Below are 19,394 nucleotides of genomic sequence, written 5' to 3'. Positions count from 1 at the left end.
TGACAGTGCTTGCCCCTGGGTTGAACAGTGGAGGAGCTAGGAGGGAAACTGCTCTTTGGGACCCTTTCAATTTCATGTTACAGATTTACAGAGACAGATGAATTAAACATTATATAAAAAAGTAATAAAACCACTGATAAAATCTGTGTTCCAGGAAGAAAAAAAAGCATATTACATAATAGGTCAATACCCAGAAATAAAAGCAGGAATTTAACTAGAGCCTATGCTAATCATAAATCCCTTCCTTGTTCCAGAATCCTGTTGTCTCTGGGATCTTGGTCCATGTTACCTAGGCCATGGAGTGGTGGAGTGGGATGCTGCTGATTTCTAGGCAGGAAATAGGGGCCAGGGACCCTTGTAGTGTCATTTCTGGGTCATGGAAAGGAGACCACTAATTAATGATGGAAATCCCACGGGCCTCCCAGGATGTAGGCAGCCCAGACCTAGACTTATTCACATGCAAAGGAAGTGGCCGGAAGAGGCTGCAGTTGGCAGGGGTGAGGGATGGGAGAGCGCGCTAAGGGGCCTGTGTCTGTGGGGGAGGGAGAGGACGGAGCGACACAAGCCAGCCTGGGGTCTGGAGCCTGCGGTGTCTCCAGGAAAGCAGAGGAGGCTGTGGGGGGCGTCGGGGCTAAAGAGCCAAGTGTGGAGACTGCAGCGTCTTGTCCATCTCCAGAAACTCAGACCACCCATCCTCTAAAGGCAGGTGGATGACTAAGGGGGCCGCATTCCAGATCACAATGAACCTGAGCCCCACTGCCTGACTCAGCGTCGTTTTTAACAGACACTCGTTGACATCCAGCCCGGACCCAGCTGGCGCTGCGGGTCGTTCCACCCCAGTTAGGAAGGGTGGTGGTTCCCGAGGAAGCCCCTGCCAGGGTGAAGAAACTCGGTGTGGGGCTGACTGGCTCTGGATTACTCCGTTGCTCACAAGTGGAGTGTCCCTCTGTGCCTCAGCTTCTCCCTCTATAAAACAGAGAAAATAGGAATACCGGGCCAGAAGTGTTGTTGGGCAGGTTAAAGGAGAAAATCCACTGGAAGCAGTTAACAAATGACATAGTAAGGGCTTAACACCTGCCAGCCGAAGTCCTCTGCAGCCGTCATTCCCTACCCAACCCCCTTAGCCTGCTAAGCCAGACACAGGAGGCTTGCACCCGCCGCGGTCCCCGCGTGTTTTAGTGGGCTCCTGGGGAAGCGGTGTGGAAAATGAATTAGGGAGGAGGCCAGAACCTCGGAACCCAGGGAGAGGTCTGCAGGCATCCAAGTGGGAGCTGGAGAGGCGGGACAGGGCCCTTGGCAGGGGGATCCAGGAAATAGTTTGGATAAGTTTTCTCTAAGACTTGGTATCAGATGGGAAGCGGTCACTTGGCCGGGGGCACGAGCTTTAGAGGCAGGAGGGAGGTGGAGCCGGGGAAGGCAGCTGCAGGGCCGACCTGCGGGGTGGGCGTGGAGGGTGGCTGGGGGCGTAAGGCCGGGGGCGCGGGGCCGCAGGGATTCGCCTGGAGGAGCGAGCCTGGGCGCACTGGGGCCCCAATTCCTCCTGGGCCGGTCGGCTCCGCGACCGCTGCGCTCGGAACCTGCCAGACGCACCGCAGTACCTGGCGTCCTTCCTGCCTCCTCCGCGCCCCGTCCTCCGTCCGAGTCCCAGTCCCGCCCAACCTGCCGGCGCCTCCGCCCTCGGCTTCCCACGACCTCGGCGCGACGTGCGCGGGATCCGGTGGAGGCTGCTTTCCCGCGGGCCACCTTCCAGGGCGGGGAAAGGAGCGGACCCTCCCGGTTCCAGGTGCCTGGGTCCCCGGCGGCCTGCGGAGGCCTCGCCCACGCCGCCTGCCCACCAGCCTCGTCTTCGCGCTGGGGCGAGGGCACAGGTGACACTCTGCCCATCGCTCCAGCTGGGGACCCCCCACCCCCCATCGTCCCCGCTAACCGCATTCCACCTCCACCCAACCCATCATCACCCGGGGTCCCCTTCCCGCCTGTCGCTATCCGAGGATTCCCTGCCCCGTGTCCCGCAGGCCGCAGGGGTCTGGAGGATCGAGGGGCGGACCCCGCAGAGGACTGTGCCACTCTCCCTCTCCTCCCTGCGGGAAGCAGCCCCCAGGCCCGCCCCGCGCTCCGTGCCCCGGAGGGACTGGGCTTCCCCAAGGTGTGCGGCTCCTGGAGAACACGCGCCCTCCAGCTGGCCAGGCCATCTGCTAATTCGCTTGCTTCCTCTTTTCCTCACAGAAAAAAGCAGTCTGATTCGGAGGAACGGGTTGCTCGGGACGGCTCCCAACTCGAGTTGCGGGTTCCGCCGCGGGGGCCCTTCGGAAACGCGCGGACTCCGGGCGAAGCGGCCTCTGCCGACACTCGCCTGTGGCGAGGCTGGGGGCCCAGCGGCCCCGCGGGAGGGCGCAGCCGTCCCCGGGACGCCTGAGAGTAACGGGCGCGAGGGGAAACGCCAAGCGGTCTCCCTGTGCCAGGTGCAGGCGGTGCCCCCCGGGGCTAGGCTCGCCGGGGAAGACCTCCACGCGGCGCTGCCGGCCCCAGACACGCAGGACTTTTGGTTCAGCAGCCCGACGGTGCGCGCTGCCTCCGCCCTCTCCCTGCTCCCCGTCCTGCGCGTCCGGAGTGTGGGTGAAGTGTCAGAAGCACTTTATGCTTGGCCAACCCAAACTACGAACCTCCGCACCAAATAGCCCACGTTCCTGCTCCTCTGGGGTTTTAACCGCCAAGGGACACTGGAAGAGGGGTGTTCAGCCTTCCCATTCTCTTAGGCCCGGCCACCCCCCAACCCCAGTTTGTAAGTGGCCATTTCTGATGATTCCAGTGCAAAACATGTTTCTCCTTTTGAGCTGCAGAAGGCTTCCTTGTTCCTGCCGTTGGGAGAGCATCCATCATCTGCAGCTGCGTTTCTTAGCGGGTCTTGTCCCTTAGCGCCCACCTAGGGGTCATTCTAAGCTTCCCGAGACCTGCTTGTTCACCCCAACACGCCCCAGCACATGGCTGTGCCCGAAGGGGTCTTTGAGGGCATTTTAGGTGAGCGGCACCCCTACCTGGGCTCCACGGGGCTGACTGGGTTTGCCGTTTGCTGGCATGTCAGTGAATTAACTGCTGTCCTTGGGACGACGGCCCAATGACTTGGCCTCTGGAGCGTCTCAGGTGTGTATTTCAGAACTCCTCCCATCTTCTCCACCTGCTGAAGGCATATTCCCCTGATACTGTTTGGCTATGTCCCCACCCAAATCTCACCTTGTAATAATCCCTATGTGTCATGGCCGGCACCAGGTAGAGGTACCTTGGTCTCCTGCCAGTGAGTTCTCACGAGATCTGATGGCTTAAGGGGCTTCCCCCTCACTTCTCTGGGCACTCATTATCTCCTGCCAAGCCGTGAGGAAGGTGCTGTTCTTCCCTCTTCACGTGAACTGCCTCCATGATTGCAAGTTTCCTGAGGCCTCCCCAGCTATGCGGAACTGTGAACCAATTAAACTTCTTTATAACTTAACCCAGGTATTTCTTGGGTATTTCCTCATAGCAGCGTGAGAACGGACTGACACCCCCCCCTCCACGTGGAGTAGTGGGAACTGGGGGAGTTAGGAGGTCCCAACAGGGTGATGGCGTGACAGGGTCTTGGGACAGGGGGAGCGCTGCCTGAGGAGGGAACGCTGGGCACTGAGCTTGGTGAGCATGAGGCTGAGAGAGGGACGCGTGGATTGAGGAGTCGGGTGACGTGGAAGGAACCTGGGGCTTTGCCAGGCATAGGTGAAGGAAGCCCACTCAGGTACTAGCAGTGGGAAGACAGCGCAGTGAGTAGTGGACAGAGGAAAAGAAAGCAGAACACTGGAGCACAACGCTGGAAGGCGAGCAGAGGTGGCTGGGGGTTCTCATGTGGTGCATTCTGGCATTTATGTTTTGAAAAATCATTTTTGTTCCAATTAATGCTTTTATAATAGTTGTAGGAAAGAAGAAAAAAATATGAAATAGCTATTATGAGGCTTCTTTTGAAGTTTTTCAGTTCAGAAACACGTCCCACTTTACAAAATAAGAAAATCCTAAGTTAAAAAATGTATAGAGGTCAATAATTGACATTTTAGTCTGACAAGACAACTCACCGGAGCTTCCTTAGAGACGTATTAGAAATTCAGAGCTGCACACATTTTCCCCCTACCAGATAAACTGAATATAAAGTGAGTTATTTCTTTTGAGACCGAGAGGCCTTTAGCTAATGAAAAAGTTATCTGTAGAAAGAGGCATTCTTGGTTTTTATCTACAAGACATAGCACTAAAAACCAGGAATGTCAGATGGGTATTATGTCTGTCCATGACAGAAAGGTACCAACCATATTGATATAATTAAGATTGGTTTTAGCAGACACTTCAGCAATAAATATAACCATCATAGTTTAACCTGCAGCAAAGCAAATAAAATACATGCAGTATATAACAGAAAAACAATGCAGGCAAAGGTGGGCAGATTGCTTGAGCCTAGAAGTTCAAGACCAGCCTGGGCAACATGGCGAAACCCTGTCTCTACAAAAAATACAAAAATTAGCCGGGCATGGTGGTGCACATCTGTGGTCCCAGCTACTTGGGAGGCTGAGGTGGGAGGATCCCTTGAGACTGGGAGGTGGAGGCTACAGTGAGCTATGATGGCACCATGCACTCCAGCTTGGGTGACAAGAGTGAGAGACCCTGTCTCATAAAAAAAAAATTAGGGTATTTGTGAATTTTTTTTCAATCCTTTTTTAATACGGAAAATGTTTTTTTCAAAATAATGTCTTACATGGAGTGACAATGTAAAAACCAAATAAAACGGATAATTTCAAATTTATAAGTAAAATTAATATAAAGTCAATTGGTGATCTCATGTACGTCAAAATTTGCCATGTAACACATTTTGAAGAGGTGTTGCTTTTGGTCAAATTTTTTCCATCTTTAAAATTATGGTAAAATACATATAAAATTTAGCATCTTAATGACTTTTAAGTGTACACTTCGGTGTTATTAAATTCATATTGCTGTGCAACCATCACGGTCATCCATCTTCAGGCCACTTTTCATCCTGTAAAGCAAACTCTACATCCATTAATAACTCCCCTTTCTCCCCTCCCTCCAGCACCTGACAACCACCACTTTACTTTATCTCTATGAATCTGACTAATCTAGGTACTTCATGTAAGTGGAATCATACAATATTTGTCCTTCTGTGTCTAGTTTATTTCACGTTGCATACTGCCCTCAAGGTTCATCCGTGTTGTAGCATGTGTCAAAATTCCCTTTCAAGGCTGAGTAATATTCCTGTGTTGTATAATATTTTGCTTATTCATTGATAGGCACTTGGAATGCCTTCTTGTTTTAGCTGTTGTGAATAATGCCACTATGATTATAGATGTATGAATATGTATGGATATTTTTATAGGAATGTAACAACAACAACAACAAAAAGCACACATTGGGCTCCATCATGAGCTCAGCTGTAATGTAGGGATGGGGGTGCTGGAAGTCGTGGTGGGCAACTGAAGCACATCTCTAGAAATAGTGTGCCCCTGGGGGACAGGTCAGGCAGGTGAGTCCTGCTCAGTTACAAACCTCAGATAAGCACTGACATGTTAGAATTAATGTGAAACTGCAAAAAACAAAAAGAGTGCCTGTTCTGAGCTCTAGACACCCTGATTTAGAGTTTCTTGGTGAGGACCCTGGATATCTGCACGCTCAAAAGCCTCCGCCAGGGGTTCTGATTTACTACTCTTGGGGCTGGGAACCACACAGCCTTGAACTTGGGAAGGAAGGGCGATCTGTCTCTCTTCTTAGGGGCAGAGAGTAAAAATACCAGATGCACTGTTTTCGTAGTGAAACCATGCAAGACCCTATGAGGCAAACTGGATGGCCCTTTAGCCAAGCAAAAGCGAGATGTTCTTCCCTCCTGCAACAAACACCAAGTGGAGAAAGTCATACATGCCACAGTGCACAGGGGCTTTCACCCAGAGGAAAGTGGCTTATGAACCATCCCAGTAAGGTCTCCCAGAAGCACTGGGCAGAGGATGCTTTGCAAACTGGTGGAAGATGGAACCAGGAACAAGGCTGCATCCGCAATGATTGAATGAGCAGCCGGCAAGGAGTCTAGAAAGTAATTGGCGCTTTTGCTCTTTGAAGATGCGTGCTTGTCACTGGGTCTGACAGGTTTAGTGACATCCTTGGTGAGGTCTAGATCCACTGTTAGCTGGATTTGTGACATAAAAACTCTTCACATGTTTAAAAAAACCAAACCTTTAAGGCAGGCAGTGATCCCCACTCTTCTGGATTTTATAGGCCAGTAAGTATCAAATAAAGCTTCTGGGACTGACGGCTGATTACCAACTTTTATGTAAGGACAATGAGAAAGACTAAAAGCTATGATCTACCATCAGTTCAAAAAAGAAGCTTATTTTGATATCAGAAAGGAGGGATAACTTCAGAATTTAAAACTGCACGCATTGAACTTTAATTAGAAAATAACCCTGTATTTCCTGTGGCTGTCTCATTTTCTGTGAACGAATGAAACGTTTATCATCATCTCTGCAAACTAAGGCTTCTCTGCCTTGAATACTTAGGGGCAGCTGTACCACTTACAGATGTTGTTTATTTCCTTGAAGAGGTGTTTTCAGGGTTTTAAGGAAACTCTGAGGAACTCAAGTGCAAAAATCTCTTGGTATCTTGCCTCAGCTTCCAATATTAATAGCTGCGTGGTGAGTGCTCAGCCAGAAATGGTATCATTGCTTTAAAAAGAAGTAAAGATTGTGGCAAGTAGAATCACGGAAACTCGAAGCTGGAAGGTTTTCTTAGCAATGATCTCATCCCTGTGGTTTTCAAACTAGTGCTCCATGGAGCCACAGTGGTGTTGCTTGAATCAACAGACTTCCATTTTAACTGTTTTGCTAGTTAAGTTTCTGATTAAGATACAGCTCAGTTGCTTTAAAAAAAATGGCTGACTACCACTGATCCAATCCATCACCAATTTAAAGGGGAAACTAAGGCTAAAAGGAGGTAAGGGATTTGCTTGAGGCCGCTCATTTCGTTGGCAGAACTACTTGGTGACACATCACCAGTGGAGTGGGGGTAGGAAGAATCTTGTCGAACCCTCCTAGTGTCTGTTCTCAGGTCATCAATGGTTGAACCAAATCTATCACTCCATTGCAGGGAGTCCATGCCACCTGAGTTTCCTTCTGAAACAGATGGGCTCCTTTTCATACTGGACTCTGCGTTCCACCTGGCACACTTCTCTACATGATAATAGTGATAAATATTTCACTGACAACTGTTGGAAACTAACGCTTAAACTCCAGTTCTGCATTTTTGCTACCATTTTTGACTACTACTGTAAAAAGTTTCTTTAATAGCACTTCTTGGCCGGGTGCAGTGGCTCACACCTGCAATCCCAGCACTTTGAGAGGCCAAGGCAGGCGGATCACTTGAGGCCAGGAGTTCGAAACCACCCTGACCAAAATGGCCAAACCCCATCTCTATGAAAAATACAAAAAAAAAAAAAAAAAAAAAAAAAAAGCCAGGCATGGTGGTACACACCTGTAATCCCAGCTACTCAGGAGGCTGAGGCATGAGAGTCTTTTGAACCTGGGAGGTGGAGACTGCAGTGAGCCGAGATCATGCCACTGTACTCCAGCCTGGGACAGAGTAAGACTCCATCTCAACAAAATAGAACAAAACTAAACTGTACTTCTTCATATGTGAAGAGTATAGAGCTAATATTTACATGAATATCACTATTTACAAGGTATTTATGTTTGAACTACATTGTCTACTACATAAACTGAAATGAAGTGGAGTCTCCTTATCAATATTCCTTAGACAGCTGATCATACTGTAGGCCAAAAGCACCTACAATCAAGTCTATCACAGACTATATCATGCATTCGTTGTGTAGAAGGCCCCTCAATGGCAAAACGTAGCATCTGATAAGCCTGGACACAACTTGGCTGTGCAAATAAACTCTATATAACTTAAAACAGTGTTTTCACACTGTGGTTCCTAATCAAGGGCCATGAAATTCAATTCAGTGGGCTGTGAGAGCTTTAACACACACAAACCCATCACCCTACCAAACACATTCCTAGAAGAGAAAAATGTTAAAGTATGTCACATGCCTCTGAGTAAATATTTCATAAACATTTTATTTCAAACATATATATATGTATGAACACATGTACTGAGTCATGATATAAAACGTATTTTACAGTTCTCCAGGGCAAAACATTGCTTTAAAGAAAAGCATACTTGGCCAATCAGTTCCTTGGAAAGACTTTTTTTTTTTTTTTTTTCCACTTCTGAGCAATGACTCCATATCCTGGTACACGGAAGCCCTCTCTCAATTCGCTGGCAGTGTTCTGTAGCACAGCCAGTTCCTGGCTCAGGCTGTTTTCCAGAGGGATGCATCCTTCACTCACAGCCCTGTGAGATAACTGAAGGAGAGCTGCAGCGGTACATCTGAACCTGCAGCAGAGGCAGCTCAGGTCCTGCCTATGGCGTGCACGCATGACGCCAGGGGCTTTCCACCGTGATTTTTCACTGACAGGATTTCCTTTCATTCACCTGTAGGAATGGTCCAACCACTGATGACCTGATGTACAGGCCTAACCTGTACATCAAGCTCCTAGCACAGAATACAGGGGCTGAGTGAAAGCTTCTAAATACATGCACTCAACAGTGAGAACATTCATTTTGTTATAAACCATATAAATTAAATTAAAAATATAACACTTTCTAACAAAATAAAAAGTATACTCATTTCTTCATACTTAAGAACTACAAAAGCACTATATAAACCCTTATTTATATTGATTAAATCACAATAGGTATATAAAAAGTTGAGGCACTGGTGTCTGTGGCTAACGGTAGTAATCACAGCTCATACAGTAAAATGTTTAACATTAACCTTTAAATTCTGAGCTGTTGCAAAATTACTATTTTAATACCACATATACAATATATATCATATATTTCATACTAGTTATGACTTTTTTCTAAAATAATAAAATATGATACCCAGGGAAAAAGAAAATACCTAATAACTTTCCCAAGTGCTAGTGAAAAAACACATCAGTGTACACCGGATTTGAGGGGTGGACATGATTCAGCCAGTGAGTCACTGGGAGAGCAGAGCAAAGCTTTTTTAAACTGGAAGGGCAGTCATGCTGATTTGATTCAGACCCTTCACCTTACATACTGCGAAACAATGCTCACCAGGGCAAGTGTCACATCATTATGTAATACAGTAAGAAAGATGTCCCAGGTCTCTTACTAACAAACCTAGAATCTTTTCCATTTCATAACAGAGGTTTATACTATAAATACAATTATATTCTTGAAAGATCAAATCAAATATCAAGAAAAACAAATCCATAATAATACTTTAGGCTTTAAAACATCCTAAAGCAAGAATTTAATAAAAATATATGTCAATAACTGTGTTCAAGATAATTAGTGTGGAATACAGTGCCACAGACAGTGACAGCAGCAATTCACTGGTACAGTAATTCATCTACATGCTTATATAGTACTCTGTGTACTGGCTGTGTTTTCATCTGTATCACTTGAGTTAAACTTCTTCCATAAAAATTTCTCATTTGATTTCCAAAGAGAAGCTGCTGGCTCTTCTCTCCTTTTGGAGGGTGCTGCCAGAGGTGCTTTTTCACACAGAGTCTCTATTACCGCCAGGTCTGTGAGTTTACTAAGACTCTCATCATTCTGCTCATTCAAAATGTCCCAGAAATCTTTTGGTCTCTGTTTTGCTTTTTCCATGGGCTCTGAAAGAACTTTCTTGGGCAGTTGTGTGGGACTGTTCCCATGACTTTTAAAAAGGTCATCAAGAATAGAGGTATCACCAAGTAAGCTGATCACAGAAGTCTTTTCCGGCACAGGGTTTTCTATCTTTTTGTTTTCCAATTTGAGAAGGGGTTCTTTTCTTGAAACACCTGTTCTCGTGAGGTCCTGTTGGTCTTTCGTGGTATTTTCAGACCTTCTCTCATGTGCTTCAGACTCACTGTTCAGAGAACGGGATGTTACAGTACCTTCAGATACTTGGCTGTTTTTCCCACTGTCAATCTGTTGAGTAGAACTAACAGGTGATTTCTTAGTTTCTGCATCATTAGAAAACACCTCTTCTCTACAAGAACTATGATTTTGAAACTTAATTGACTTTCCTTTATATGTTTTTGGGCAGCCAATTTGAGAAATTTTGTTGGTAGAATCTTTAAACGACAAGGTTTCAGAATCTGACACCCTTGCTTTTATAAGAGGTTTCCTTTTTTCAGATTTCTTTCTGATGCGCTCTCCTTTCTCAAAGGCAGAATGGTTGAATTCTGATGCAGAATCCACAAAAAATTCTTTTACCTCTGGATACTGAGAAGCATAAAAGTCCTTTAGCATTTTCTGTCGTTCTTCTGATGTGGCACTGGTTATACGTTTAGCAAATTCATTTATAGAAGACGAGTTAAAGTGAGAGGCCATTTCTTCAAATTGTTTTCTAAAGATTAAATGAACAAAACTAGTAGTTATTTTCATTATATTTTATGTTGAAAGAATTCATCATCAGTAACAGGAAATGTAGAGGCCAAGGAAGGTAATCTTGTTCCTTTAGCATATGTCTGCTGAATTCCATAATGAAAATGCATTTTATCCTAGCAGAATGAGGCCTCTTCCCTTATGCTACTGAGAAAAGTAATTTAGCTCATGAAATCACCAGTTTTGTAAGTTATTTTGATTTATGCTATTATATTAGGTATTTCCTGGGAATTATGGAGGCCCAGAATGCTACTCCTCCAGTGATCCAATTTATGACTGACATGAGGATCATGATTTATAGAATCTATACTTGAAAACCTATATTGTATTCAAGTCTTATGAAATAAAATTGTCAAAGAAGAATCTTAACGAAAAGAGCAAATTCTGAAAAATTAAGAAAGACATTTGTTTTTTTCCCTTCCCTCTCCTTGTCCCCTTCTTCTACAAATACAATATAGAAATCGCACAAGACTTTTTGATGAACCCAAAGGAAAGTCCTAAACTGATCGACTTAGATTATTTTTCCCCAGTTGATATAGACATCTAAGTTAAGAAGTGAGATGCTATTAGAAGTGTGCTGTATTCTTAGCATAAGATACTAATAAAAGCTGTTGTATGCATGTATGAGGAAATGGGCCTTCAAGAACGTTGGTACGATAGAGGCAGAAAGATTTAGGGACCTGGGCAACGAGCCCTGCTCCTTTCCCTAAATGAGGGTGCTATGGACTAAACTGCACCCTCCTCCCCAAATCATGTGAAGCCCCCCTAACCAACAACGTAACAGTATTTGGAGTTGTGCCTTCAGGAAGTGATTAAGGTTAAATGATGTCATAAGGGTGGGGCCTTGATCCAACAGGATTAGTGTCCTTAGAAGAGATGCCAGAGAACCCACACAGTTTTCTTCTCTTCTCCCTCTTCCTCTTTGCCATGTGAGGACACAGGGAGATGGTGGCCACTTTTAAGCCAGGAAGAGGGCTCTCACCAGAAACTGAATCAGGTAACTTCTAACTGTTGGCCATCCAGCCTCCAGAACTGCGGAAAAAATTTCTGTTGTTTAAACCACCCAGTCTACAGTATTGTGTTATCGCAATCCAAGCAGACAAAGACAGTGGGTATTGCTTTGCTGATAATGAGTTTAGGCCATGAGACAGGAAAGCTCCATGTTTATAAATACCCCTTTGAACAAAAGTCATAGATAGTGAGTGTAGAAGCACATGATTAAAAGTCCTAAAGTTTTAGAAATTATATTTTATACCATAGTTCCTTAAAACATTCATTTATTCACTCAACACTGTTATGTGCTAGGCACTACAGCATGAACTATGTAACAGCAAATAAGACTCTGTTTCCTATCTTTGAGGAGTCTACAGTTTACTTGGGGGAGACAAATGCATGAAAATCAAACTAGAATAGAGTTATAAACCCATAATGTAAATTTACCATGAGGTAAATATGGGGCTCTACTGGCACTCATAGAAAGGGAACCTAGGTTAGTGACTGGTGGTAGGCAAGGTGGGTAGAAAAGGCATCTCTTCCTGACAAGTCAGTCAGGTAATGATGAGTGAGGAAGTCTCCCAGGGGGAGGGGGCGCATGTACAGGCTCAGGTCCAAGATAACCTGGTTCATGGAGGCGCAGGACAAACTGCAAGGAAGACGCTAAAAATCATAGGCATCTGTATGCCACGTTCAGAAGTTTGAATTTTAACCTATGCACAACAGAGAATCCTTAGCATAAAACAGTAATTTACTTTTAATGTATGTAAGTAGAAGCTTCAATGCCACTTGTATTTTTGACACGTAGACCAGGTTATATAGTTTGTGTTTCCTTTGCTGTTAGTGGCAGACCATAAAGCATGCTCACAACTTTCCTTTGTGGCTTCGGATGGGCCCATGGCTTCTAGTTCTCACTATTCTGTCTTGTTAACTTGCCCAAATCCAGATAGTATACATGCTTGATCAGCAGCCACTCTCATCTGATAAATATAAACTGAATATTTAATAACACATACACAAGACACCAAATTTCTATCCTGGAAACTGCCAATGTTCTTGTTGGAAAGTAAGAAGCATGTTCTTAAGAGGTTCCAGTTTTCACTTCACATGAAGTAATGAGATATTATTGTTTATTAATCATCTCCAAATCCATTTTCATGGACTTCTAATAAATATTTGTGCTTGTAAAGATTAAGTGATTGGCAAGGTTACAAGCTGATGTCTTTTATTTATCCAAGACTTGTGATGTCTCAGCAGCTGCCAAAGTAAATTCACCTCTGCTGTGCTGAAACCGTGACCTCTTCTATAACCCGTCACCTCTGGGCGTAGAGGTGCTTCTAACCTCATTTTATCTGAGTAGTCTGCAAGTACACTATGCCACATGGTTGTTGCTTACAGGATAAGCTATAATTATCATTCATTTTATTTTTGCCTTCTAACTAGCTTTCCTAATTCTGGGCCTTCAGAATTTTCTCTAAGAGTGGAAGAAACTACAGGGTACAACCAGAGGGCATAAGGCAGCCACTCTGTGAAGAAAAATGAGTAAACTAAAGTAGAATTCCATAACCACTTAGGGAAAGGGGAAAAAAAAGAAACCAAAGATACATATCTTTCAGCAAGTGTATTAAAAGCAGTTATGTATCATGGATATAATTCAAAATCCTCTTTCTGGAGGAAGCGGGGTGGAACACAGCTCAATTCATCTTCTGTCTGCCTAAGCTTCCAGAAGGAGAGGTGGGACTGAACACTTCAGATGATCATGTGACTGCAGCAGAAGAGGGTACAGTCTTGATTCTGATTGACTAGGACGGTTAATGGAAAAGAGGGTGGTAAAATGTACGTGGTCAGACAGTTTTAATTCTACATCCCTAATTGGTAACCAAAGCCAGTGAGGCACAGTGATTGAAACACTTGAACACGCCACTAGAACTCAACAAAGGTGATGAGCCTGACGTTGCTCTACCCATGGCTCAAGATGCGTATGCAGAATGCTGTATGGCATCGTGTCCATTCTAAAAGCAAACTCCCAACTGTAGCAGGTGCCGTATCAGTCACTTTCACAGTGCTGACTGCAACATTTGATCTGGTGCCAGAGCTGAAGGACTTCATCAGGCCAGACAGACCAATTGTTCAAGAGAAAGGCAAAATAGCACCATGGTGCATGCCTGACTAGAAAAACATGAGTAATGTTACCATCAAGTGCAAGGTTGTGAGGGACGCTTTCTTGCTGATCTATCATGCTGTGTGCAAACCCAGCTGTAACCTGATGCAGCAGATAAGCAAAAGATTCAGTGCCCTACTCTCAGGCGTCAGGCCAGGAGGCACCACAGCCTCCACTAAACTCAACCCAGCATGTGACTTCAAAGAAGCCGCAGCGTGAGTAGCTAGCAAGGGCCTTGACATCAAGATAACACAATTACTCTTTGCAACTTGGTGCCGACCCAAACTTTGGGGTCACTGCGTGTGCCTTTGTAAGTAAGTTTAAGCTCATCACAACATTTTCTGATATGACCTCATATGTTACAATGTGATGTTTCATTGAGGAAGGATTCAGTCATGCCTCACTGCTCTCTGGTATAGGTTGTGACATAATGAAATTCATGAGTGTTGAAGGATGACTCATTGAGAAACATGGGGAAGACATGTTTCCATGTCTTCTGATGATGATTTCTTTCCATTTCTTAGAAGTCTTCTGACTCAGAGGGCACAAAGAATTAGCACCTGCAAAATTCCCTAATCTTTGTAAGGTCGCAAATGCATGGATAAGGAAGCTAGATACTTCTTTCAGACACTACAAGTCAACAAAGGAGTGCCCTTCCAAACTTCCTGATCATGATGTTGAAGAGGCAGTTTCAAAACCACCTCTTAAGAAGGCACTGATGAGCAAAGAAGATGAAGGAGGACAGCTGAGACCCATACTCCAACTGGCCATGCCAGCAGCCCAAGGAGCTGGGGGACCAGCTCTTCCCCAGGCAGCAGAGGAACCAGCTGCCTGAGAGTTGCCAAACACCTGCAGAAAGTATTTTGAACCCACAGAGCCAGAGACATTTCCCACTGCCCCCAGAAGCCAGCAGGACCAGTCCGATCATGCCTTCCATCCCTGTTAACCTCAGTCATTCATTACCACTGGCCTCTCATCCCCTCCTACTATATATCTTGATGCAATCCAATCCTCCACCCTACCAAGGCTTCCCTCCGTGCCCCTGGAACCAAGAGTCCTCCAAGTCGTCTGCTTGTACACTGAATGGTCCTGTGCTCTGATGATACTGCCTCTTCCCATGGAGCCCTTGCAAGGCAAGGCTGTTCCATCTCACAGCTCTCCAACCTCAGAGTTACTGCTTCGAGACACTGCTGCTTCCAGATCATTCTCTACTCAGAAAACTCCTTCCCCTCTTTAACGTTTACGCCATCCAGCTACACTGTTCTTTCCTCAAGCCTAAGTGTGCCCTTCGTTGCTTCCTGCTAGCAGCTAAACTCTCAAGATCCTGGATTAATCTTGCTTCCCACCCCATCTCCTGCCATCATTCTTGATAACATCAACATCCATGTGGATGTCCCACCCAATACCTGGCCTACCACTCTCTTTAGCTCACCTCCAAACTCGTCCCAACTCCACGTTAGCCCCTTCTCCCAAGGTTATAAACTGCCATCGTCATTACCGCCAACAACTCGACCTCTATGCCCCTAACTTAGTCATCTCAGGCTCCAGCTCAGCTGCTTGATGACCACCCACAACAGCAATGCCGGGATATGCTGGTGACCTCAAATCCTCAAATTCACTGACTCCTGTGCTTTTGCACTATCCACCAGCCTCCCTTGTCCAGCTTAGGTCTAACTTCACTTTATAATCACTCCTTTACATTCTTCAGCTTCCTTGCTTCTCTCTCCCACCATTCTAACCCCTGGCCAGACCCGGCCATCTCTCTACTTGTGTTGGCAACAGAGCAACTGAAGCTTGCTGAATACAATGTGAATACTGGACAGATGATTTTCCTGAAATTATTTTCAAATGGGAACGTAACGCCACCCAGAAATCCTAGTCCCATTAAGCTTGCTTTCCTACTTTATAAATGATTTGTTTCCTAACTTCTCTCGCCCTAAATCTTTCTCCCTTTGAACTGATGGCTTCAGTTCTCAATTCACTAAGACAACATCACATCCGTGCCTGTGTTTGTCCCTTCTCTTTCAATGCTTCTCAAAGGCCAGGCTGTGCCTATGGTCTGGGCACCGCCCTCCACTGCTTCCAGGCCTTCCCTCTTTCTGTTTTCACTCTCTGGCATAATCTCTTTTTTTCCTATTATTAGTCTTTTCCCTCAACACACAACAGGTTCTGTTATCTCCTCAACTTTAAGACCCCACAATGCCCTCCGGCTACTGCTACTTTTTACATCCAAACTTACAGCGCCAGCCACTTCCTGTCAGGGTCTGCCCACTGTTTCCATCCAAACTTACAGTGCCGGCTGCCTCCTGCAGAGCCTGCCAACTGCTTGCCAGGTTGCTCCCACCAAGGTACCTGCTGAGTGCTCTGCTGCCACCTCCAGTGGGCAGTTTCCCACTTCATCTGCTTCTGGTTCTCTGCAGCATTTGATAAAGTTAAGAACTCCCTCCTTTTAAAACCCTCTCACTACTCTTGGACTTCAGAACCCAACACTGCCTCTTATGCTGCCTCCAGTCTGTCCTGGGGCTTCTCTCCTCCTCTCTGTGTTCTGTTCCTAGGCTGCTCACATAGTCTCACGGCTCTGAAGATCATTTATAAACTCCATGCTGATGACTCCCAAATTTAAAACTTTAATCCCCAAATCCAGAGTAGCACAGACATACATTGCCTATTTGACCTTTCCAAAGAATGTCACATTTAATATAAGCAAAAGGGAACTCTTGATATTTTTCCTCTCTGAACTTGCTTCTCTTGGGTTTTCCTCATTCAGTACCTCCACTCTGTTGCTCAACACAGAAAGAAGTAATCTTGATCTTTCTCTTTCCCAAACCAGTCCATCACCAAACTGAATTCATCCACTTGACTCTATCCTCAAGGTAACCACTCTGGTGCAAACCCCTCTTACCAAGTTCCCTCTCGTCTACCCTTATCCATCTGCCCTCTTCCACAGGGAAGCTGGAACCATCTTTTAAAAAGATACATAGATAATGCGATTCTTCAACAGTTTTCCACTGCACTTGAACAAAATCCAAACTTTTTTTTTTGAGATGGAGTTTCGCTCTTATTACCCAGGCTGGAGTGCAATGGCGTGATCTCGGCTCACCGCAACCTCCACCTCCTGGGTTCAGGCAATTCTCCTGCCTCAGCCTCCTGAGTAGCTGGGATTACAGGCATGCACCACCGTGCCCAGCTAATTTTTTTTTGTATTTTTAGTAGAGACGGGGTTTCACTATGTTGACCAGGATGGTCTCGATCTCTTGACCTCGTGATCCACCCACCTCGGCCTCCCAAAGTGCTAGGATTACAGGCGTGAGCCACCGCGCCCGGCCAAAATCCAAACTCTTTCTGTAGCCTCCAAGGGTTTACAAGCTCCAGCCCCACCTGCATCTCTACCCTCAATCTCGTGCTACTTTCTGGTTGGTTTATTCTGCACTAAGGCCACAATCCTTCTCTCAGCTCCCTGACCACACCAAACCTCTTCCCTCCTTGGAGATGCTCCTACTCTGGTTCTTTGCACGGTTATCCTTCAGCTCTTAACTTAAATGCTACCTGTGTAGGGAGTCTTCCCTGACTTCCCAAAAGAAAGGTGGCTCCATGTCCCCTCTCCATCCCATTATTCTCTTTCAGGGCAGCTTGTCCATTTTTTTCTTCTAACATGCCATTTTGTAATTATTTGTAGGTTTACTTTTTAAAATTTTATGGTTTGATGCCAACCCCATTCCTCTGTACTGGAGGCTCTGTGTCATTTTTACACAGTATCGTCAAGACTCAGCACAATGCCTAAGCATATATTAGGTGCTCAAAAAATATTCAATGACTGAATGAATAAAATGCGCTTAAGTATTTCATTTCTTTGTATAACATGATTTCCCTTTTTTTGGTAATCAATTCAGGGATTGGCCTTCTAACAACATCTAAAACATTTGCAATTTATTTTTGAAATTCAGATTTTTCTGAAATATTCCGATCCTGGGTATGGTTATAACTCAAATGTATATTTTACTAAGGAGCTATATTTCTTTTGAGAATTATTCTTCAAGTCTAGTGTTGTCAGAGACAATATACCTGCGGATTCCTTTTGGTGTTTCTCCAATTATGAAGGTGGTCTGGTTTGTACAGTAGACTTTTTTCTTCTTCTGGCTTACAGGGTGTGAAATGTAAAGAGGAAGTGAAATGCTGCCTTCACTCGGTTGCTGGCCTTTCTTTGTGTGTGGCAATGTATCTGCATCCACTTTTTCTTTATATGTCTGAAAAAAAGGAACCAAAAGCTATGTCTCAAAACATAATTATTGTTGGTCAAATAATGAGAATGTCTTACTTTTTTCCAATACTCTTTATAATGAAGTAAATTATATTCTCTAACTGAAATCATTGTCAGAAGATGTTAACCTAGATAAAAAGATGACAAAGGCAAAAGTTATTTCTTTATACCTTTCTTTAAGCTATAAAAGTAATGGCAATAATATGATATTGTCATTGTCAAGACTGTGGGCATACTGATACGTATGTTGATATCTACTATACCAAAGGATAAAAATTATTGATTATATACACAATAGCATAAAAATGTGTCCTGGGGCTTCTCTTCTCTCTGTGCTCTGTTCCTAGGCTGCTCACACAGGCTTGTGTGTGAGAGCGAGAAAATTTTCTAATTTAGTAATTGCAAAATTAATAAGCAGTCTTTCAGTCATCTAATTTCATATAATAGATAAATGTAAATAATAAACAAGAAACCATAAATCTTACATTTCAACCTCTACTGGGTTGTTAGAATATTTAGTGATTTTGAGATGCTAACTACAGTTGGTTGAATTATAGATGGAATCACACTCCTTTTACAGAGACTATGGATTGCCTGCCTAACATAAATTTTACCGACAGTGAGCCAAGGAAAAAAAAAATAGTCCCAGTTTTCCTGACAAGATGATATGGTATGAACACATCAAAAGTCCTCATTCTATTGCAAAAAGAGAAATACTGGATACAATTTAACAATAACAACAACAAAATCACATTGGAGCTCAAAAATAAGAAAACAGAATGTCTAGGTTCCTCAAATGAGGAAGTCCCACAGTGGTGAGTGGGAGCTGAAGCTCAGTAGCCCTAGGGGTAGGGCCTTAAGTTATAGTCTACAGCACCCATGTGTAGAGGGGAGATGGAAATGGTTTAACTCCCTGCACTAAACAACAAAGAAACACGAAACACAACAGGAATGAGAAGGAGTCTGATATGCAAATTAAAGCCAGGAAAGCCAAACCTGGGACACAGGCTAGAAGCAGGGCACTTTCTTACTCTAGATAGAATCACTGGTGACAAACAGGAATGCCCAGCTGGTGCCATGTATGGAAAATGATTTTGTACCATCTGATAGTATGGAAACTCTAAGCGGAAAATCAACATAAAAAATGTGTCCAGAACTAGTGAAAACCATAGATCTCAATGAGGGTTGAATTAAAAAACACACCATAGGAAGACTACCATAATCCAGAGAATGCTTTTGATTCCAATGAAAACAGGAGGAGTTGGGATAAAAATTATAAATAACATATAAAACCTACCATCATGAAAGTGAGCACACGTAACAAGTATAAGAAATGAAATCTGAGGAATTATCTATAATAAAGCAATCTGAAAGAGGAATTTATGAATGAATAAATGAATGACAGAGTCTTATTCTGTCACTCAAGCTGGAGCACAGTGGCATGATCAC

The 19,394-nt window shown here is 44.6% G+C and overlaps 1 protein-coding gene across 6 annotated transcripts in view; it reads right to left on the bottom strand.

The window, feature by feature from the left end:
* Positions 1–8,124: 8,124 nt before the first annotated feature.
* The window catches only part of ERCC6L2 (ERCC excision repair 6 like 2), a 169,386-nt gene continuing 158,116 nt past the window's right edge, over positions 8,125–19,394 (bottom strand). For 5 of the 6 annotated variants that reach the window (XM_064361532.1, XM_012461937.2, XM_012461936.3 and 2 more), the window contains 2 exons: positions 17,750–17,931; positions 8,125–10,495 (listed from right to left, as the gene is read on the bottom strand). In XM_064361532.1, the coding sequence (XP_064217602.1) occupies positions 9,520–10,495; positions 17,750–17,931 (1,158 nt within the window). In that variant the 3' untranslated portion in view covers positions 8,125–9,519. The remainder of the gene's footprint in view (positions 10,496–17,749; positions 17,932–19,394) is intronic. The other variant, XM_021677106.2, reaches the window with a different exon arrangement.

The sequence above is a fragment of the Aotus nancymaae genome, unplaced genomic scaffold (assembly GCF_030222135.1).
Source record: "Aotus nancymaae isolate 86718 unplaced genomic scaffold, 86718_ANA_hifiasm-v0.15.2.pri h1tg000041l, whole genome shotgun sequence".
Taxonomy (NCBI): domain Eukaryota; kingdom Metazoa; phylum Chordata; class Mammalia; order Primates; family Aotidae; genus Aotus; species Aotus nancymaae.
This window is presented reverse-complemented; position numbering and strand designations above follow the sequence as displayed.